Source organism: Salvelinus namaycush, chromosome 41, assembly GCF_016432855.1.
Source record: "Salvelinus namaycush isolate Seneca chromosome 41, SaNama_1.0, whole genome shotgun sequence".
In the NCBI taxonomy this organism is placed as follows: Eukaryota; Metazoa; Chordata; class Actinopteri; order Salmoniformes; family Salmonidae; genus Salvelinus; species Salvelinus namaycush.
In genome coordinates, this window is record NC_052347.1 from 9,903,475 (window position 1) to 9,927,209 (window position 23,735).

Below are 23,735 nucleotides of genomic sequence, written 5' to 3' on the forward strand. Positions count from 1 at the left end.
TTGTCATTTCAATAGGCATAGGCTAGGCCTACTGACTAAAATATTGGTTCATGACTGTAATAAAACTAAAAATAGCCTAAAGTAACCTAGGCAAGATGTAGGCAATATGTAAAATGAACGATTTAGCAGCTTGCTTAGTTCAAATTGACAGACTAATTTATTCAACATGAGTAGCGAGGCGATTTTGAGGTAAGAAGTGTTTCTATTGCCCTGTTGGAACAGGCTAGTAAGAATGGGGTCGTAATTTTAATCACTGAATCAAATATTAATAATATGGATATGAACTGAATAGGCCTATGCTTGTCATTCAGTGTTTTACTTAGTTTTACTTGTAGCCTAATCTGACGGACTGTTAACTTCAATCTAATGCATTCTAATAACAGCTGATCGGCAATTGCGATTGAACTGTGACCATGATCACAATTGATAACTTCCAATTTCATTAACTAAACATGGCCATTAATAATTGCACAACGTTAAAACAACAATAAACTGAAGGTATAGGCTATTTATTAAAACCGGTTGCCAGATCCAGGAAGGCTACACAAGTGGCACAAGTTGATTTGCAATGACTCCAGTGATTTAGTCATTGTATCAAATGCTAGGCTACAGTAGCCTACATAGACATAGAAATTAATAGGCTATATAATGGCCAACAGATACAAATGTAGGATATCATTTCCACATTTAATGTCAGTTCCATTATGGTCTTTTTCCCTAAACAAAAGCATGCGAGGGAGTTCCATAATTTCCATTTAAAATTTCCACTGTGCATGCGTAAAATACTTTGCTTACTATGGTTTTAGATAAGCAAAGTGGACATTAGAATACAGTTTAAACAACTTAGCAAATTTGTTTAATGCGCCATAGACCAACTAAAGTTGTTTTACTGTGGTTTGTTGCTGTTATTACTTGATGCGCATCAGTTCTAGCGTGTTAATGTTTTATAGAAAAAGGTTTGGAAATTGAACTCCATAATGACAATCTAAATAGCCTACCTACAACTGCTAGAAATTCAATTTCAATTCCATTTCCATTCAATTTCAATTTACGGGCTTTATTGGCATGGGAAACATATGTTAACATTGCCAAAGCAAGTGAAGTAGATAATAAACAAAAGTGAAATAAACAATACAAATTAACAGTAAACATCACACTCACAGAAGTTCCAAAATAATAAAGACATTTCAAATGTCATGTTATGTCTATATACAGTGTTGTAACGATGTGCAAATAGTTAAAGTACAAAAGGGAAAATATATAAACATAAATATGGGTTGTATTTACAATGGTGTTTGTTCTCCACTGGTTGCCCTTTTCTTGTGGCAACAGGTCACTCACGTGACTTAGCTGTCCACTGAAGCGCCCAGTCTCAACACACACACACACACACAACCCTCTCTGGCCCTCCCCCTCCCTACCACTCAGTTACTCACTCACTCAGTAACAGCTGCCTCACTGCCTGATAGTCAGCAGGTCACAGTGAATTAGGCTACATTTTCACACGCGACATCGTTTTCAAAGTAGCCCAATTGTACGAAAATAGCGAACATGGCAACCCTGAATCACCGCCCTCATGCTGGTGTTAGCAAGCCAGATACTGCTAAGTATCAACAGCCAATCCAGTAGGGGCTGGAAACCATGGTGAGCTTCGATTGGTCAATAGCAACGCGATGTCGCGGCGACAAAAGTTCAATAGTTCAACTTTCCCAAAGATAATGGTTATACAGACTTTCCACAATTTTGGTCCCGCCCTGTTCACGCTTCCTCGCCCTGCCCACTTCCCTTCATTGAAAATGAATGGGCTTCCGTTGTTTAATCGATGACGTACTTTCCAAAGCGCGCGTCGCAAAGGAACTGTTGTGCAAGATCAGAATGATGACCGGCTGTTTTGAAATCCTGTAGATTCCTCATATGAGCAACGTACAATAAAAATAAAGTTATGCAAATCACACAACAAATCTTATGAGATAGATTATTTGAAATTAGCAAATTAGTGCGTGTTCAGGTCTCTTCTATAATTCATTAGGGCTAAGGCTATGATTGTTTTTCGAAACGAAAAGCCTATTTAAATATTTGATATATTTTTCACAAGTTACATTTTAAATACTCAGAGCATCATAAATTGATCTGCAGGGGGCGCACAAAATTCACCCAAAAAATCCTGTAGTGTGAGCCATAGGGGCCGCAATTACATTTTGTGACCACAAATGTAACAGTAAACAAATATATTTTTTAAATATAATAAACTATCTGAAAAGGACATTTCGACGTTTGTATTAGACTTCCGGCCGCAAACCTAAACCTATATGGGAGGGTCTGGGTGGGCATCTAACCTCGGTGGCAGCTCCGGTTCTGGACGCCGCCCCCCTTCTTTACACTGAGTCCGCTTTTGTAGCACAGACCCGTGGATCATCGTCGGAGGCTCTGGACTGCGGATCCTCGCCGTAGGCCCCGGGCTGGGGACACTCACTGCGTGGATCAACGCCGGATGTTCTGGACTGGGGACCGTTGCTGGAGACCCCGGACTGGGGACCTTCGCCGGAGACCCCGGGCTGGGGACCGTCGGCGGCTCCGGACAGGAGGGCGACTCTGGCGGCTCCTGACAGGAGGGCGGCTCCGGACAGGAGGGCGACTCTGGCGGCTCCTGACAGGAGGGCGGCTCCGGACAGGAGGGCGACTCTGGCAGCTCCTGACAGGAGGGCGACCCTGGCGGCTCCGGACAGGAGGGAGACCCTGGCGGCTCCTGACAGGAGGGCGACCCTGGCGGCTCCGGACAGGAGGGAGACCCTGGCGGCTCCGGACAGGAGGGCGACTCTGGCGGCTCCGGACAGGAGGGCGTCGCTGGCGGCTCCGGACTGGAGGGCGTCGCTGGAGGCTCCGGTCTGGAGGGCGTCGCTGGAGGCTCCGGACTGGAGGGTGTCGCTGGAGGCTCCGGTCTGGAGGGCGTCGCTGGAGGCTCCGGACTGGAGGGCGTCGCTGGAGGCTCCGGTCTGGAGGGCGTCGCTGGAGGCTCCGTACTGGCAGCCTTTGTTGGAGGCTTCGTGCCATGACTCCTCACATGAGGCTTCGTGCCATGGATCATCACTGGAGGCTTCTTGCCATGGATCATCACTGGAGGCTTCTTGCCATGGATCATCACTGGAGGCTTCGTGCCATGGATCGTCACTGGAGGCTTCGTGCTATGGATCATCACTGGAGGCCCCGGGCTGGGGACACGCACCTCAGGGCGAGTGCGAGGAGCAGGAACAGGGCGTACTGGACCCTGGAGGCGCACTGGAGGCCTGGTGCCGGAACTGGTGGTACCGGGCTGGGGACACGCACCTCAGGGCGAGTGCGGGGAGGAGGAACAGGGCGTACTGGACCCTGGAGGCGCACTGGAGGCCTGGTGCGTGGTGCCGGAACTGGTGGTACCGGGCTGGGGACACGCACCTCAGGGCGAGTGCGGGGAGGAGGAACAGGGCGTACTGGACCCTGGAGGCGCACTGGAGGCCTGGTGCCGGAACTGGTGGTACTGGGCTGAGGACACGCACTTCAGGGCGAGTGCGGGGAGGAGGAACAGGATACACTGGACTGTGGAGACGCATTGGAGATCCAGAACATAGAGCTGGCTCAATATGTCCTGGCTGGATGCCCATTCTAGCCCGGCAAACGCGAGGAGCTGGAATAGAGCGCACCGGGCTAAGAATGCGAACTGGAGACACCGTGCGCATCTCTGCATAACACGTTGCCTGACCAGTTACACGCTCCCCACGGTAAGCACGAGGAGTTGGCTCAGGTCTCCTACCTGACTCAGCCAATCTCCTCGTGTGTCCCCCCCAAACAAATTATTGGGGCTGCCTCTCGGGCTTCCGTGCAAGCCGTGTTTCCTCATCTAGTCGCCGTTCCTCTATTCTCCGGCACTTCTCCTCGTAGTATCGCCTTTCTGCTTTCGCTGCCTCTATCTCTTCTTCAGAAAGGCGATACTCCCCCGGCTGTGTCCAGGGTCCTGCTCCATCTAATATCTCCTCCCAGGTCCATTTCCCCATTAAGCGCTGTTCCTCTTTTTCATGCTGCTTGGTCCTTGTTTGGTGGGTTGTTCTGTCACGAACGTCATAGAGAGGAGACCAAGGCGCAACGTGATTAATATACATCTTCCCTTTTAATAAATAAGAAGACTGAACAAACTATACAAAATAACAAAAACGAACGTGAACGCTAAATGACACGAATGCAGACATGCAACATCACATTGACAATAACCCACAAAACCAAAATGGAAATGGCAACCTAAATAGGATCCCCAATCAGAGACAACGATAAACAGCTGTCTCTGATTGGGAACCAATCCCGGCCACCATAGACCTACATTACCTAGACAATACCAAAACCCCATAGATATACAAAACCCCCTAGACAAGACAAAAACACCCATACCACCCTCGTCACACCCTGACATAACCAAAAATAATAAAGAAAACAAAGATAACTAAGGTCAGGGCGTGACAGTAAGATGTTAACATTATCAGTCCAGTCAAAGCTACTGTACATATAACGTGATTTGACATAATTTCTGTGGCCAATGACCTTGAGCCTTCTTGGAAGGGCACTTGTAATACAGCTCTATGGCAGGACCCAAAGGGCTGAAATGTTGGATGTCTACCCTTACTAAGGACTAAAGCTTGGCGATAGCGTAAGGTCCCCATGAGTGACAGAACACTGAGCCAATCACAGCGCAATGCTCCTATTTTCTGCTAGTCCGCCCCACCACCACAGAAAGCACTGAGCTAGGCTGAAACACCTGCATTTTGGAGCTGCCTTACTCAAGAAAGCAAAAAAGAGACCATGTTTGTATGTGGCTTTATTAATTAACTCAATTATATGTATTATTTTTTACATTGTTTGTAAACTGATATGTGACACGTATTAATGCCAAAATAACATGCAAAACAGGAAAGCCCCCCCCCCCAATTTATTTGAATATATATATATATATATATTTATTTTTTTGTATTGTTTTTTTGCTAAAAATGTGGGTCTCAAAAAAGCCCCACCTGCCCTGAATGGCGGGCCGCCACTGAATACAACAACAATTAGCATAAAAAACCCTCTATATTTTAATGATAACTCAAAGCAATATTATACAAAAGGTTTCTTAACACAGGAGTATTGACATGAGAGGACTGTGAAACAAAAGATCTCCACAGAAGTTTGTGTACACTACATACAGTGGCAAAAGGGGATCAGGGGAGATACTTTCTCTCCTAACAATCAGAGGACCAATATTGATAGAAAATCGATACTGACCAACCCTTTGTACAATATGATTTGTTCTCTCCTTCCTTATAAGCCCCCCCCCCCCCATATTTTATATTACATACACAAAAAGTTTTGAGTTTACATGAAGTAACCTAAAACATATGCATTTACATTGTAGTTATATACACTCTCTGGCCAGTTTATTAGGTACACCCATCTAGTTCCGGGTCAGACCCCCTTTCCCTCCAGAACAGCCTGAATTATTCAGGACATGGATTCTACAAGTCAAAAACGTTCCACAGGGATGTTGGTCCATGCTGACGCGACGGCATCACGCAGTTGCTGCAGTTTGGACGGTGATACACCACCGCCACCAGCCTGTATTGTTGACACCAGGCAGGATGGGTCGTGGGCGCCCGTTTCTGAGATACTGGATCTGGTGTGCCACGCTCAAAGTCGCTTAGGTCACTCGTTTTGCCCATTCTAACATTCAATCGAACATTAATTGTGTGCTTTGATGCCTGTCTGCCTGCTTTATATAGCAAGCCACCGCCACGTGACTAACTGTCTGTAGGAGCGATCCATTTTCGTGAACGGGGTGGTGTACCTAATAAACTGACCGGTGAGTGTATATGGGCACCTTGTAATTAAAGTGTTACATACTTGTAACTGTATAACAAACCAGTATAACAGCTGTAAGTACCATGTAACAACCATGTAATTACAAAGGTTTTAGGCCACTCAATATGAAGTGAGACCTAAAAAGTATTGACATTACTCTTGAGCTCCAGGCTTTCTCTTGACTCCTGCATGTGATAATAATGGCTTGATTCAATCTGCTTACAGGAAGAGACAACCACACACCAACTGCCCCTTCCACACATTCAGAACTCACATGCAGTCAGGCATTACAGTGATGCAGTTAAAACACTGAACACTCCAGATGCAGTTCTGGGTGAGTAGGAGCAGTGTAGAGTAGTAACAGAGTAGCTCTGACCGCCAAATGAGACATGAGCTCCCCTAAATGAGCTCCCCACTGGTTTAAACCAGTTCAGGTTCTTTCAATCGCATTCATTCTCCGCCTGTCTGCCTCTCTGATGTCTGTTTTGAGCTTTGCAATATTGTTTCAACTGGGCCCTCACATGAGCTTGGGACAGACAGCTGTAGTTGGGTCCCATATTTCAGCCCCTTTTCAGGTGTCCACATTTTTATATTTTTTCTGTCAATTTGTCAGCAAGACGCATCAATTTTGTAACAGATGTCTCTTTCCCTTCATGAAACGGCGGGTGCACTGTTGGAAGCTGGAATTGTTTTGTGGACAAAAGTGCACAGGTAGCTTCATTTTTTAAGTGATTTGTTTGAGAATCAGATGAACGCATCATGACTGTTTGTGTTCATGCCACATTAAAAGGTAATAATGTTTACCATTACAATACATCTTTACTATTAGTCCCCCCCAAAAAATGTAGGAAGTCGCGTAAAAAAATGGAGACCCCCTTAATGTCACGATATAATTCGTACTCTGGGGAAATAATACTTTTCACATGTAGGCTACATTAATTGGTTTCACTGATCATTGTGTTCACAACCTAAAGAGGTTGTGTGCATATACTGTAGCACAGGAGATTGGTAGCACCTTAATTGGGGAGGACGGGCTCGTGGTAATGGCTGGAGTGGAATTAGTGGAATGGTATCAAATACATCAAACATGGTTTCCTTGTGTTTGATGCCATTCCATTCACTCCGTTCCAGCCATTATTATGAGCCGGCCTCCCCTCAGCAGCCTCCACTGTACTGCAGGTTTACACTCCAAGTTTCTTGTCACGAGCAAGACATCACATCCAGGCAAAGGGGACATTCTCACAATTTCAACCATGTGCTGCTCTTCAAGCAATTGCATAATGTGACAGAAATTACATTGTCATCAGACCATACTAAAAAAAGACATTCAAAATGGCATAACAATTCCCTTGTTGGTGTTTATGCAACACAAACCAGTTTTTCCAAAACATTTATTTCAATTCAGCCAATTTCCAAAAAGGGATTTCACCTTGTCCATTTGCTGCCTCTTCTTGTCCTTCAGAGAAAACATCAGCTACACTTTGAATGTGTAGAATAGATCATAAAGCTTACACTAAAAACAGAGGTTATTCTACCTCATCAAGTTCTTCAGTCAAGGGGAAATAGAGGGACTGATCTGTACTTAAAATCTTAAAGTGCTAAAGAGGAAAGGGAGTGCATATGAAGCATAGGGAGGTTGGAGGAGAGTCAGGAGACACTCCCAACTATCACAATCCAGACCTGAGTCTACCAGCTGAATGAGTTGTGACCAGCCCCTCAACCACCTCAACCACTTGGTCTCTCACTTAGTCACTTAGTCTCTCAGCGGGGAAAGAGGGCTCTTCATTCAAAGTGGCCCATCCCAATAAAACTCATTCTCCTAGAAGTAGATGTTTGGCTGAGACAGTTTAGTCATCGGGAACGGAGTGTCCCGGCCGCCGTTCTGCGCTACGTTGCCGTTGGGCATGCTGCTGAGCTTGGCCTTCTTCAGGCTGTAGCGGCCCATCTTGTTGTTCTTGTAGTAGATGGAGTAGATGAAGACGAAGATGACCGAGATGACCACGACCATGAAGGCCACGAAGCCCGCTATGAGGGGCAGGTAGTCCTCTGTGAACAGAGAGACATAACAACAAACACCCATTAATCCATCACACTCTGTTAACGTTCTGGCGCCTCCTCAGACTGAAACATTTTCACCATCAAATAGAGAAGCGTCAATACACTGATTTATCCTACTTCCTCCAACAGGAAAGAATAAGCACGTATCACTTAACATAATATTACATGATCCCACCAGTCAGAGTAGATCTACAACATACCCTAAGAGTGGGGACATTGCTCAACTTTAACCTTGAAATAGTCTTCTACAAGGCAACAGTCAGTACTGAGCTAAACTGACAAATATTCAACAACTTTACCCAACACTCTTCAATGAATGATGGATGATGCTCAGTTCTACCTAGCCTCACCAGGTGCCCTTCCCAAGGAGGTTGTTTAATGCGTGATCTTATATGTGCACAAAAATATACTGTCCCCTCATCATCTCATGTTTTGCAGCTTTGGTTCAAACTCCCTCACACAACAGAGATGTATTACATGTATCTGACTACAGAATGTGGCAGGAGGAGAGCAGTTCAGAAACCAGTAACAAAGAGGTATTGGATTGGTCAACGGGTAAAGGACATGTGAGAAAAACTGCATTGTTAAAAGTTAATAATACAATTTGTTCAGAGAACATTAATCAGTCAACCAAAGAATAGCAGACACAGAGAGAGAAAGGAGACCAGAGAGATGGGGGGAAGCAGACCAGCAAGAAGAAAACGTCCTACAAGACTTTCATAAACAGTAAATAATGGGTTAATAAAGGGTTTAATACAATTTAATAAAGGTTCCATTACCATTTAAAACCACCTCTACCACAATGAAGCTCGTCCCCACATCGTTGGTGGCGGTGCAGTTGTAGAACCCTGCCTCAAAGACAGTCAGGTTGCCTCCCGCCTGACTGACAGGCTTCGATGGGTCATAGAGCCACTGTATCCTGGGCTGTGGGTAACCCTCAGCCTCACACACTAACTCCTCAGGATAGCCCCTGAACACAGGTATCCTCACTGGCAGTCGAGATGCATTGATGCATGGCATATCTTAGAGAGAAGGAGGGAGGAAAAGGCAGGTGGTGAAAATATGACAACACATTTCTTGAATGAATTACTGCAGTGAAGGAAACAAACACAATTGTAAGTTTTATTATTTTCTTCTAACATTAAAAGTCAGTGGAGTGAGACTTCACAGTAGAACATTAGGCAATTATGGAATGTGCTTTGAGACAATAAATTATCACACCTTATACAACGTTAGCATGGTTTGTATATATGAACAGTTCTCAGAAACTCACAGTGCACAGTAATGTTGAGAGGTTCTGATGTCACTGTAGGATGGGGTTGTGGTCCCTCTGGTCCCAGGTCCAGTTCTGCTCTACATCTATACTGAGCTCCATCATCATCTCTACTGGGGCTGATCATCAGAGTAGCTGACACATCCACTGGTGTCTTACTGACGTTACTGTAAGTTACATTATCTAAGAGTTCATTCCCTTTGTACCACTTCACAACCAGGTTCTGTAGAGGAGCGATGTTCTGGATGTCACACTGCAGCTGGTACTCTGTCCCCTCCACCATGGGACCAGAGTGTCTCAGAACAGAGATGAAGACGCTGTCTGGAGTCTCTGTAGAGGAGGTCAACAATATAAAAAACCCTCAATGCTGATATACAGTTAAATAGAAACATACCTTTCTGATTCACAAGGAGGAAAATACTCACTGTAGAGAATGACTGGAAGTACTTTTGAGGGTTGATCGCTCAATGATGTGATGTAGCATTTAGGTTCTATTGTCCAATCAGTAAGGTTATCCACAATCCAGGTGACAACGTTGACATCTTGTTCAAAACTTGTACCTCCGAATGTGGCCTCCCAGCCCATCCCCTCATGGTCTGTGGATGATGTGCTGCAGTTGACTGAGACTGAGTCTCCATATCTCACCACCACTCTGGGAGGGTTGAGCTCAAGAGGAAAGGTAACTACTGTAAAAACATACAAGAATGAAGACATCAATGTGAAATCCACATCAAATATAAACTGTTCTGCCTTGTGAGATAAGTGAGGGTTAATTAAATAATGTGAGCACAGAGATGAGCTGGAAAAGACCTTTTGGCTTGGCTGTTGCTGGGAGGGTGGTCATAGTTCCTGGAGTTGAGGGTGCTGTGGAGAACATGGTTGGGTGTTGTTGTGGAGGTACATCTACTAGGACATGTATCTGCTTGGTGATGGAGCCCAGTCTATTTGTGACTGTGCAGTTGTAAGTTGCATTAGCTGTTACTCTGGAGATATAGAGAGTACGCAGGTGCCCCACAGTGGTCTCATTGGCATTTCCCTCTGCAGTGTTGTTGGTCCACCTCAGCTCAGGAGGAGGGTTCCCCTCAGCACTGCAGTCCAGAGACACATCACTGCCTGCACTCACCTCCACTGTGTCATTCCCTGGAAGGAACTCAGGAGCATCTGAGGAGAAAAGGAGGTGCTTTTAGACAGTTTTAAACGTATACAGTCGTAGAACTTCCCTCCTGGTCAGGGGTAAAGAGGCAAGATCGAGTATTGATGAACTCACAGTGCACAGTAATGTTGAGAGGTTCTGATGTCACTGTAGGATGGGGTTGTGGTCCCTCTGGTCCCAGGTCCAGTTCTGCTCTACATCTATACTGAGCTCCATCATCATCTCTACTGGGGCTGATCATCAGAGTAGGTGACACATCCACTGGTGTCTTACTGACGTTACTGTAAGTTACATTATCTAAGAGTTCATTCCCTTTGTACCACTTCACAACCAGGTTCTGTTGAGGAGCGATGTTCTGGATGTCACACTGCAGCTGGTACTCTGTCCCCTCCACCATGGGACCAGAGTGGCTCAGAGGAGGGATGGAGACTCTGTCTGGAGTCTCTAGAGACAAAATAGTTACATATAGTGAGAACAAAATAATCGTTTTCACTGACCAAACTCACTACAAGACGCAAAAGAAAAACAACCTACTGTATAGAATGACAGGGAACGTTTCCAAACACTGCACTTCATCTTTTGTGGTGATGTAGCATTTAGGTTGTATTGTCCAGTCTGTCAAATATTCCACAGTCCAGATGACAAAGTTGACCTCTTCAAAACTTGTACCTCCGAATGTGGCCTCCCAGCCCATCCCCTCATGGTCTGTGGATGATGTGCTGCAGTTGACTGAGACTGAGTCTCCATATCTCACCACCAATCTGGGAGGGTTGAGCTCAATAGGACAGGCGGCATGTGTAGGACCACCTACCGGTCAGAGCACATGACATGTGAACAACATGGCAATGATTACATGCAACCATAAAATAACACTGACATCACAATACAATGGCATGTGTAGGACCACCTACAGGTCAGACCACACGACAGAGACCATAATCAGCTAATTTGCATTCTCAAGCAGACATACTGTAGCTTTAAACAAAAATTATCCTATGTCTAGGCCTAGAATGCAGAATGGTAAACTAACAAGAGGTTAAAATTAGTTGCCTTTTTCAGAAGGCAGTTGCTAATCAGTAATTTAAATATAGGAAATACATTTTATAACGTAGTATATTGGACAAAGACATAACCATTGAGACACAACAAAAAAAAAGACATTTTGTGTCATATGTCACATCATCTTCACTGCGAGCATACAGATTTTATTCGCTACTACATTGCCCTCTCCTGGTTATTCCAAAACGTGTTATTGGTTCTTAGTTTATCTCTCTGGCCACTATGAATTACGATCCACTTATTGCGGATTTTAATGCGAACCAAGGCGGCTATTGTTCTTATCCCTCTTAACTGGAATGTCAAATATTTTAGCGTTATCTGTGTTCCTATTCTGCTTGAAATTCGTAAATCTTTCAATACCGGTATAACAAAACTAACTGTACCTGCCATCCAGAGTAGAAGTACGGGAAACCCAAGAAAAATCCGACTAAATATTATTTCACACATTTGATATTAAACTAATATTTTATTCCCAGAAAGACGTAGAAAAATGTAGGTATTCCTTGCGGTCAGCGTCTGATGTCCAAGTGTCCAGTCCCCACATGCATACTACAGCCCAACTCTTCAACAGGCGCAGCGGTCAGTTGTGTCACGTTATATTTTGACTCTGTATTGAATTACAAGAACAGGACCGGGAAATAGTGAGAAATCACGTGCTCTTTACTGGAAGGATTTCAGCCATCAAGCGCAAGAAACCGATCAATATAAACTTTGGGAATTTCCATGGAACAGGACCCGGCACCTCGTTTGGACTGTTTCATTCCGGAACCCATTTTCCATGATGCGGTAGCTCTCTTGGCATTAACAATTATTTCCACTGTTTGTAATGTAAAAAGTATAATAAAAGCAATCAGAGTTCATTCAAGTTGCCTGCTCTGTATTTATCCTGCCCCCTAAAAAACGTAATGTGAAAACGTGCCTGATATTCTACAGTAAGAATTTATTCGAGTTGGGCCGGACCGGGTTTATGGTTTGTGAAACATTGTAGCGTCTACAGACCAACGCGTGGCCATTGCTGTGGTCGGAGAGAGAAGCGCGCCTGTATCTCATAGAACTAGATTTGACATTCACTTTGTGACCTCTCTCTGCTCTGATAGATACGAGCCTGCAACTGTCATCTCTCCAGCGTTGCTCTTAATCATTTATTTCACCGCTGATAAATTGAAATACATTTGCCAACATTATATAATTACTGTTGTCTGTTCAGAAAGAAATGAAACAATTCAGAAAACACCAGTAGTAGGCATATCATTTATCCAAAGAGGATCAATAGTTTTTACTTCTTTTTATAGCCTAGTTGTGGATTGTGTGTAGCCCAATCACAAGGCATGCCTATAGTCAAGGAACTAAAAAGATTGATGGAAAATGACAAGATAGTTACACGGAGTGGAACAGGGGAACCCAAGAGCAGACTCAGACGAGGAGACTGGGATGAAGTAACCAAGGTATTTATTGAAAAACGGGGAAGATGGTGTCCAGGCCAGGGGAAGCTCGGGTGGGTTGCAGGAAACCAGGTGCGGAGGCTGAGGCTGGAGCGAGAGGGGTTGGGACAGGGTAAGCAGGTCTGTAGGGGAATCCAAAGGAGTAGTAGAGTGGAGAATCCAGGACAGAGTAGCAGGATGACGAGACGTGGAACTGGAGACAAGGACCAGAGTCAGAGCGGGCAGAACTGTAGCGGAGAGGAAAACAGCGTCAGGCAAGGAAAACAGGCACAACAGGCTCTAACGGTAACAAACGGCGAGAAGCGGAGACTGACTGGGCAGAGATTACAATCTGGCAGAGTGGAAGTGGCAGGGCTGAGTATTTGTAGAGGTTTTGATTATGGAACAGGTTGCAGCTGGTGGGGATCTGCTCTGACTCCAGCACACCTGTCTCCGCCCACACAATCACACACACACAGGGAGAGAGTACTGGGGGAGTGGCGGCAAGTCAAGGAGACACAGGATGAGCAGTGGAGGGCTTGGCAGGAGCAGATGTAACAAATATAGAGATTTAAATAGCAATATACATTTTTTGCTGAAAGGCTATATGCCTAATCATCTCAGGTCACCAGCTCACAGATTGACACCCACTCAACAGCATTAGGCAATGTGATGCAGTGTTTGTGTTCTTCCATTTTAAACAACATTAACAGTTCCATCAAATTTACATAATAAGTTATTTGTCTTTTAATTTTGTTGTGTATATTATTTATTTCAGGGGAACAGTTGCTCAATTGATTGCATCTATTTAATTTCAGAATATTTACATTCATATTTTTATTATAATTTTTCATAGTGTTGACATTAGCACAGTAGGGCGGAATCTCTGTGCATTCTAGAATGACCTGTTATTTCCAGTTTCTCTCTGCAGTTTCCTGTCTATTTATGAGACTCGTGGAAAGTACTAAATATCTTGATCATGTGATGTGTGCTCTGGTAGAGTTGATGCAGAACTGAGTGGTGAAGTGGTGATGATATAATCAGATGAGGGGGAGGTAGTGGGCGGTGGGATGGCTCCATCCACAAATAACATCTCTTTTGGCTTAGACAGTTAGAATAGAGATGTTGAGAACACAGAAATGCCTCACTATCTTATACACTAAACAGGCTTTATAGCAACCCACAGGTGGGCAAGTGCAGGTGGGAAGAAACTCAAGAGCTCCGTCCAATCAAAAGGAGGATCTGCTACTCGTCTGAATAGGACCCTCAGTCTAGTCACAGTAGCAGTCTGGACTAATATAATGGAATTATTTAGCTAAAGCTCTAGCCTTTTAGATGATTTCTTAGCCCTACATCATCCATCAGCCCAGGTCTGGTCTGTGTTTATAAGATACGGTGAGGATAAGTCATACCAGGGGATCAGAACAAGGAGTATTTACAAAATACCAGCTGCTGCTATTTCTAAGCAGAGCTCTAGACTTGAGTTAGGGTCAGAGGCTGTTCTAACTAGTTGTCAGAGGAAGGGGAGGCGAAGGGAGAGGAGAGACAAAGTGATATACAGGGGAGGACTGGACTCCCCGTAAGAACAAACAGTGTCTTCTTGTTGCAAAACAAGCATTTGAATTCCAGTCATGTCTCCGACACGCTCACTATTCAATAGGGCTCTCATACTGTAGTGCTCTCAAGACATTCTGAGTCTGTGTTATATGTCCTGCATCCACATGTAAAGTTTCTATTCAATGTCCAAAAACGCTATAGAAAGTTCATACACAGACACTCAATGTGAACAATAGTATTCAATGTAAATGGATAGATCAAAGCTATTGTTATTGACCACCAGCCAAAAGGAAACTTTAATCTCCACTCAGGGGCTCAGCGTATCTAAGCAACAAGGTCAAAGGCAAAGTAAATAGTTGCCAAATGGGACAGACATTTTCAGAGCTGTAGCAGAGGAAACCAAAACTCAGTTTTCCCCTCGCTCCCCTTTGTCAGCCCTGTGTATGTTTTGATACTTTATCAGCAGAGATCCTGTAGCTACCCTGTACGTTAAAGCAGAGAGACCTGGAGGGAGTTGACACGTTACATGTTGGGTCAGACCTCAAACATTTCAGTTTCCTGTGGATCAAACATTTCAGTTTCCTGTGGATCAAACATTTCAGTTTCCTGTGGATCGGAGGTTCAGTTTGCACCTCAGTGTACTCCGATGTTTCAGAGAGCGACATGTCAAACAAATGCAAATATACTAGAGGATATGAAACACAGTAGCTGTTCATCCCACACATGACTTCCCCTTAACATGATTCTTTCATTCCTTTTTTAGCAACTTTGACACCAGAACACGTGGCAACAGTGCAGCATTTGCAGGACAGTACATCCCTGCTGGCAACATAAAAAGAACAGAGAATGCACCAGACAAATGAATACACTAACACAGAGGAAAACAGTACAGTGTGTTCAAGAAGGTAGAAATTGGGGAAAAGGAAAATGTTGGCACCCTCTTACACTGTTTCTGAAATGTAGAATGTGGCCCCTTGTCCCTTGTGTCCCTCTTACAGTGTATTCATCTATTTACCCTTCGGCAGGCCTATCACATTCCATTCCTCTCTCCTCACTGTTTCATTGCTCTCTGTGCCCCTCAGTGTGTACATGTGTGTGCGGGTGCGTGCGTGTGCGTGCGTGTGTGCGCACAGTCAGTGTGTGTCCCACTCCAAGGCCAGCCTCTGATAGCTTTGTAATGCCTTGATACAGGACACTGATGGTGTGACCTTGTACCCTGTTGACAAGCTAAAGACCACGTCAGCTTTGGTGACCAGACTGTATTTTCTCACACTTCTGAGTACAGTCAACAGTCTCGTTGTTAACACAGTTCAGTAAGCTGTTTGAAAGTGTGAAAGATAGCAAGTAAAAAATGGTTACATTTTGTGGAGCACATTAAAACAATCTGGTTGTTGTTCGTTTAATCCCTGACGCAAACCTCTGAAATATGATCATGTAGAATACATGAGCTCAACAAACGCCCCTCTGTGTCTACACATTCTTCATGGGGATACTGGAATTTAGAAGCCATTCCCATATCTTGCCAATTAGAATAAGGATGAGTAAGTGGGTTGGGTACTGTCTGGGTAGCGGGTATTTTCCCAAACAGTATTTAGAGCTTTTGAAAGGGGGTTTCTAACTAAACACCCACAAGGATGATTCAGGGTCTGTGAAACACATATTATTCTCAGAACACACACTCACAACCACGTCTGCACATGCTCTACGTTTAGTCCTGAGTTTTAGAAAGATAAAACAACCCTGACCTGTCAGCTGCCCCAGACTGGTCTCATAGACTAGACGTAACATAGTTAACGTCAAATCCAGGACACTCAAATTAGTCTGATATGTTATGTTTGGTACGGTTACATAAGATTGTAGGTTACTTATGACAAAAATGAAAGGATGGTAGGTGGGCGTGTAACGCGAACGTCTAGCAACCCAAAGGTTGTGCGTTCGAATCTCATCACAGAAAACTTTTGCTAATTAGCAACTTTGCATCAACTTACTACTTTTTAGCATGTTATTTAACCCTTCCCCTAACCCTAACCTTAAAACCCTTTAACCTAACTCCTAACCTTGACCCTAACCTTAAGCCCTAACCCGTAGAGCTAGCCAATGTTAGTGTTAGCTGCCTAGCCATCTAGCTAACATTGGATTGGAATTGGAATTCGTAACATTTAGAAAATGTGTAACATATAACATTTCGTGCATATTCTATGAATTGCAATTCGTAACATATCAAACTAATTGTAACGTGTAACCTATCATACGAAATGGATGATGGATGGTCCACAAATGAATACTTACCATACGAAACATAACATAGCATACTAAATGGAGTGTCTCGGATTTACATAGAGAATAATATGAAATGCTCTGAGACCAGGTTGCAGAACGATGGCTGCCCAGAGGACTATAACTACTTCCATAATGATTCTTGCCTGGAGACTCAAACTGAATTCTTCCGCTGCTCTATGTTTGCTACATATAGTACTACATACAGAATTTTCAAAACGCGGCTTTGCCCACGTGTGTTACGACTCTGGCTCAACCCATTGGTTTCTGGAACCAATCAGAACGGTTAGAATGTGATAGCGTTCTAGAAATCGTTGGGGAGGTACTCAGATCCAGACTAATAACAGAGAAGAAACTAACGTCTGTGGGCGTATCATTTGACTGGAGCAAAGAGTTTGGGTAGCCAGGCAATAAGGATTAATGATGACAACAGAACTGCAGTCTCGATCATCTGCAATGGTGTGATCGATATCAGCTAATCCTAGCTCAGTCACATACATGAATGTCCAGTCGGCCTACATGATTCACATGGCCATATTCTTATTCAAAGTTAACATGATTGCCATTAACAATTTCAAATGATTTTGTTAAATAAAAGTTAACCTGTAAATGTCATTTGACGTTGGTATGTCCTAGGGAGAGCACAAACGGCTGTTTTGGCCTTCTCTGACAGATTAGTCTTGGTAATAGTGAGGGGAGGCTGACGTGAGCCTGACATACCCCCATCCTGAGTCTTATGGACTAGACAGGTTTGTCTGCTCCAATAAGGCATTTTCTTTTCATTGACCAGTTAAATTGTGAAGTTTGGAAATAAACTTTATTTTATATTGATTTGTAAATATTGATATTTACAAAATACAATTGCACATCTGAACCACCATCCTCTTCTGTAAATAAAAGTCAACTTCTGCACCGGATTCTGTCTGACTCCTGAAACTCTTCTGCTCTTACGCCTGCTACAAGGTCCCTATTTTACAATGATGTAAACGTTTTCTCCTGATCAATCTTTCTCTATCACACGCCCCTCAGTGCTTATGTAAGTTAACAAACTTTCCTGGCCAAAACCAGTCACTTGTTTTCCCTGATTGGGTCCAATCTGGACTACATGCTGCATGTGCTCTGAGGAAAGGTATACTCTAACTCCATACGAACTGTTCTGGGAAGGATCCAACTATCCAGATGTTGCCGTTCTTTGTTTGCCAATCATCATGAGGAGTAATTCAGGGAAAAATCACTCACGGAGAGCACAATGTTAGCCAACACAATGTTTGAGTATTATAAATTAAAGATTGTTTGGCTGCGTTAACACAGGCAGACCAATTCTGATTTTTTTCTACTAGTGGGTCTTTTGAGCAATCAGATCAGCTCTTTTGACAATAATTGGGCAAAAAAATCAGAATTGGACTGCCTGTGTAAATGCAGCCATAGAGCATAAACTTGGTTCTGTCTGAACTTTTAAGAATACTCGTATCACATGCTGATAACTAGATGTGTTTTTAATCATGCAGTATACTAGAGTCATACTCCAGAAGGGTTTAGCCATTACTCCCCATATCCACTGTAATTTGGGTGGCCGTGGTTGTTAATTGCTCAATCATAGACTTCCCAGTCGGGATACTTAGAAGTCGTTATCAACGTTACTTCCACTTTTCCAGTCATCTTAAAAGAAAAAACATTCAACATATTAAGAAACACTGTACAGCAAATAGATGGGTGGGGAACTTTCTACACTCTAATGGACAATGGTCGAGGTACTTAAAACTTCTCTAGGGTAGGGGGCAGCATTCGGAATTTTGGATGAAATGCATGCCCAAATTAAACTGCCTGCTTCTCGGGCCCAGAAGATATGATATGCATATAACTGGTAGATTTGGATAGAAAACACTCTACAGTTTCCAAAACTGTTAAAATAGTGTCTGTGAGTATAACAGAACTGATTTGGCAGGCGAAAACCTGAGAAAAATCCATTCAGGAAGTATTTTTTGGGGGGGTTTTGTAGTTTTCTATTCAATGCCATTACAGTATCCATTGACTTAGGACTCAAATTGCAGTTTCTATGCCTTCCACTAGATGTCAACAGTCTTTAGAAATTGTTTCAGGCTTGTATTCTGAAAAATTAGGAAGTAAGAGCAGTCTGAATGAGTGGACCCTAAAGTGTCACAGAGCTTTTTCATGTGCGAGACCGAGAGAGTGCCTTTCTTGTTTACCTTTTAAATTGACGACGTTATTGTCCGGTTGAAATATTATCGATTATTTAGGCTAAAAACAACCTGAGGATTGAATATAAACATCGTTTGACATGTTTCTATGAACTTTACGGATACAATTAGTATTTTTTTGTCTGCCTGTTTTGACTGCGTTTGAGCCTGTGGATGACTGAAGAAAACGCGCGAACAAAACTGAGGTTTTTGGATATAAAGAGACTTTATCGAACAAAAGGAACATTTATTGAGTAAATTAATGTCTGCTGAGTGCAACCATTTGAAGATCATCAAAGGTAAGGGATTCATTTTATCTCTATTTCTGACTTGTGTAACTCTTCTACTTGGCTGGTTACTGTTTGTAATGATTTGTCTAGTGGGCTATGTTCTCAAATAATCGTAAGGTATGCTTTCGCCGTAAAGCATTTATTAAATCTGACACCGTGGTTGGATTCACAATAAGTTCATCTTTAAACCTATGTAAAATATGTTTTGTTTTCTGAATTTTTATAATGAGTATTTCTGTATTTGAATTTGGCGCCCTGCAGTTTCACTGGCTGTTGACGAGGTGGGACGCTACCGTCCCACATACCCAAGTGAGGTTAAGGAAATACAAGCAAAAGAACTGTCAGGAACCAGATAACAGACATGTCTATTTTACAAGGATATTGTAAGGACAGGAAGGTTAGGAGCCATGGAGCACAAAGAGTCTCCTCCAACCAGAGTCAAATCAGGAGTTGAGTCAAGAGCAGCAGAAACAGTCTAGTGATAGTTGATGACACTGACAGAGGATACAGCTCTCTTCCTGCTCTTATTTGTATCAGGGTCACTTAAGCCCAGTTGCTCTGGATAAGAGCGTCTGCTAAAAATTACATTTAAAAAAAAAAAAAAATCTTTTTTTAAAGTAGTCAACAGGATACAGAATATGAATGAAAGGAAATAGAATTGAATTCAGTGAAATTCAATGAAATCCAAATACCTCTTCTATTAAGGTTAGGGTTAGATCTTCGACATCAACATCAAACATGTTGTTATATACATATGTAACAGATGTCATAACTCTCTTGTGTTGTGTTTTTTTTTTAAAGGGCTGTCCAGCCAGCAATCCCAGTTGACTGAAGCAACTCAGGTGTGCAGCAACAACAGTATGTTGATGGCTGTAGATTTGTGATTTGCCTCTTGCATGTCAATATCAGACTGGGTATTTTGTAATCAAACGTCATAACAATAACAAAAATAGTACAAAATACAATAAATGTAAGTACCTCACGATAGACACATTAGATGTGCAGGACAACAGTATTTTGATGGCTGTAGATTCGTGATTTGTCTGTTAGCATGGAAATAACTGAATTAGCAGGGAGCTAATGCGACCATTATAATTAGAGCATGCTAGCTAACTTGCTCTTACAGCAATAACATACAAAGCACATCCAAGGAAGCCCCCAACATTTAACAGGTACCATACACACAAAATGCTTTATTTCAGAATGTGACCTACCGCATGTCAATATCAGACTGGGAAGAATTGAAATTTGTGATCGCCCCCTTCCTTATTTCACTCTGTCATGCAGTTTAGTATTGTGGATTAACTATGTTGTTGATCCATCCTCAGCTTTCTCCTATCACAGCCATTAAACTCCGTAACTGTTATAAAATCACCATTGGCCTGATGGTGAAATCCTTGTGCGGTTTCGCTCCTCTCCGGCAACTGAGTAAGGAAGAACGCCTGTATCTTTGTATTGACGATTAACCTGTACCCCTCAGTACCGGTACCCCTTGTATATAGCCTCATTATTGTTATTTACATTTATTGTGTTACCTATTGATTGATTAGATTTTTATTTAGTAAATATTTTATTTACTCTATTTCTTGAACTGCATTGTTGGTTAATTAAGGGCTTGTAAGTAAGCATTTCACGTTAAGGTCTACCTACACCTGTTGTATTCGGCGCATGTGACAAATAACATTTGACTGGGTGTATTGAAAAACCATCCTAAACGTAATTGATAACTTCACCATGCTCAAAGGGATATTCAGTGTCTGCTTCTTTTTTTTACGCATCTATCACTAGGTGCCGTTCTTTGCGAGGCATTGGAAAACTACTAGACTGAGGGAACTTAAAGATAACGGTATGTGTAAATTCAGGCTGTAACACAACAAAATGTGGAAAAAGTCAAGGAGTGTGAATACTTTCTAAAAGCACTGTATAAGGTATTGTCTAATATACAGTAACTGCATTGCTTGTCGAAAAAATAGAATTGGCTATTCTTATCACTAAGGAGTAAATTAACATTGTTTTCAGAGGAAGTGAGTGATATATTCTTTGGTATGAGGAAGTGTGACCTGTCAGTGTCACGTTCTGACCTTTATTTCCTTTGTTTTGTCTTTGTTTAGTATGGTCAGGGCGTGAGTTGGGATGGGCAGTCTATGTTTGTATTTCTATGTTTTCCTATTTCTGTGTTTGGCCTGATATGGTTCTCAATCAGAGGCAGGTGTTTTGTGTTGTCTCTGATTGGGAACCATATTTAGGTAGCCTGTTTTGTGTTGGGTTTTGTGGGTGGTTGTTTTCAGTCTTTGTGTGTCTGCACCAGATAGAACTGTTACGGTTGGCACGTTTTGTATTTTGAGTGTTCACCTTTATTAAAGTAAGATGAACAATTACCACGCTGCGCATTGGTCCTCCGATCCTTCTAACTTATCCTCCTCAGACGAGGAAGACGACAGCCGTTACAGTTAGATTCAATAAAACTCTCTCATGTTCTATGACAGTGGAATTTCTTTGAATTGAACTGAATTAAATACTACTCCCTGTCACTCAAACTCTAATTCTAATTCTACATCCTGTGGGTTATGGCTAATTCAATTCGAATTTCAACTCATGATTTGAATGGGAGTCAATTCCAAAATTCTGAATTGAGCCCCACCCTGAATCCTATAATTGAATGATCTCCTCCTGTATGTCCATCTTTCTGGATCCATCCTGAATGTGTCCCTTTCCCCTTACTTTTTGTGTTTGTCTTTTGGTCTTGTTCAGTAAGTTTCTATATTGTCTGAGCCTGTTTCCCTCTTTCTCCTTCACTTTCAGCATGTATGTGATAAACCAATAAGGACCTGAGTTTCACAGGGAGAAAATATTTCATAATGTTACACTTCAGCCCCCGTTCCCCAATTTAGATTGGGCTGCCCTGAATATGAACAGCAGTATTATGGGTGGGAACTAGAGGGGCTGGCCCGCCCTACCGTTGTCACGTTCCTGACCTTATTTCAGCCTATTTAGGTAGGCTGTTCTCACTGTTTGTTTGTGGGTGATTGTTCCTGTTCGTGCGTTCATTGTTTTTCTTATGTTCACATGTTCAGGACTGTAGCGTCGTTGGTTTCGTTCTGTTTATTGTTTTGTTCACATTGAAGAGTATTCGAATAAATATGGATACATACCACGCTGCGCTTTGGTCCGATCCTTGCTCCTCCTCAGACGAGGAGGATTACCACGTTCGTTACAGAATCACCCACCAACCAAGGACCAAGCAGCGTGGTAACGGGCAGCGGCGACAGCAGCAGCAGCATACACAGGACTTCTGGACATGGGAGGAGATTCTGGACAGAATCTGGGCACAACCTGGAGAATATCGCCGCCCTCGTGAAGAGCTGGAGGCAGCTAAAGCCGAGAGGCGGTGGTATGAGGAGGCGGGGGGGGGGGGGGGGGGGGGGGGGGGGGGGGGGCTAAAGGGGAGTGTGGCAAAGTCAGGTAGGAGACCTGGGCCAACTTCCCGGGCTTACCGTGGGGAGCGAGAGTACGGGCAGACACCGTGTTATGCGGAAGAGCGCACGGTGTCTCCTGTGTGTATAGCCCGGTGCGGTACATCCCAGCTCCACGTATCTGCCGGGCTAGGTTGGGCATTGAGCCAGGTGCCATGAAGCCGACTCAACGCATCTGGTCTCCAGTGCGTCTCCTCGGGCCGGTGTACATGGCACCAGCCTTACGCATGGTGTCCCCGGTTCGCCAGCACAGCCCAGTGCGGGTTATTCCACCTCCCCGCACTGGTCAGGCTACGGGGAGCATTCAACCAGGTAAGGTTGGGCAGGCTCGGTGCTCAAGAGCTCCAGTACGCCTCCATGGTCCGGTCTATCCGGTGCCACCTCCTCGCCCCAGCCCAGTACCACCAGTGCCAACACCACGCACCAAGCCTCCTGTGCGTCTCCAGAACCCTGTACGCACTGTTCCTTCTCCCCGCACTCGCCCTGAGGTGCGTGCCCTCAGCCCGGTACCACCAGTGCCGGCACCACGCACCAGGCTTATAGTGCGCCTCGAGAGTCCAGTGTGCCCTGTTCCTGCTCCCCGCACTAGCCCTGTGGTGCGTGTCTCCAGCCCGGTACCACCAGTTCCGGCACCACGCACCAAGCCTCCTGTGCGTCTCCAGAGGCCAGAGTCTGCTGTCTGCCCAGCGCCGCCTGCGCTGCCCGTCTGCCCAGCGCCGCCTGCGCTGCCCGTCTGCCCAGCGCCGCCTGAGCTGTCCGTCTGCCCAGCGCCGTCTGAGCTGGCCGTCTGCCCAGCGCCGCCTGCGCTGCCCGTCTGCCCAGCGCCGTCTGAGCTGTCCGTCTGCCCAGCGCCGCCTACGCTGCCCGTCTGCCCAGCGCCGTCTGATCTGCCCGTCTGTCCTGAGCCTTCAAAGCCGCCCGTCTGTCCTGAGCCTTCAGAGCCGTCCGTCAGTCAGGAGCCGCTAGAGCCGTCCGTCAGTCAGGAGCCGCTAGAGCCGTCCATCAGTCAGGAGCCGCTAGAGCCGTCCGTCAGTCAGGAGCTGCCAGAGCCGCCCGCCAGACAGGAGCTGCCAGAGCCGCCCGCCAGTCAGGAGCTGCCAGAGCCGTCAGTCAGCCA

The 23,735-nt window shown here is 44.3% G+C and overlaps 1 protein-coding gene across 1 annotated transcript; it reads right to left on the minus strand.

Annotated features, from left to right (window-relative positions):
* Nucleotides 1-5,938: 5,938 nt before the first annotated feature.
* Nucleotides 5,939-11,997, minus strand: LOC120034552 (vascular cell adhesion protein 1-like). The gene is made up of 8 exons (XM_038981152.1): nt 11,786-11,997; nt 10,878-11,150; nt 10,458-10,787; nt 10,001-10,351; nt 9,616-9,876; nt 9,191-9,520; nt 8,697-8,939; nt 5,939-7,905 (listed from the first exon to the last, which is right to left on the minus strand). Exons 1-8 carry the CDS (start codon nt 11,847-11,849, stop codon nt 7,679-7,681), a joined length of 2,079 nt encoding a protein of 692 aa, XP_038837080.1. The 5' UTR covers nt 11,850-11,997; the 3' UTR covers nt 5,939-7,678.
* Nucleotides 11,998-23,735: the final 11,738 nt, after the last annotated feature.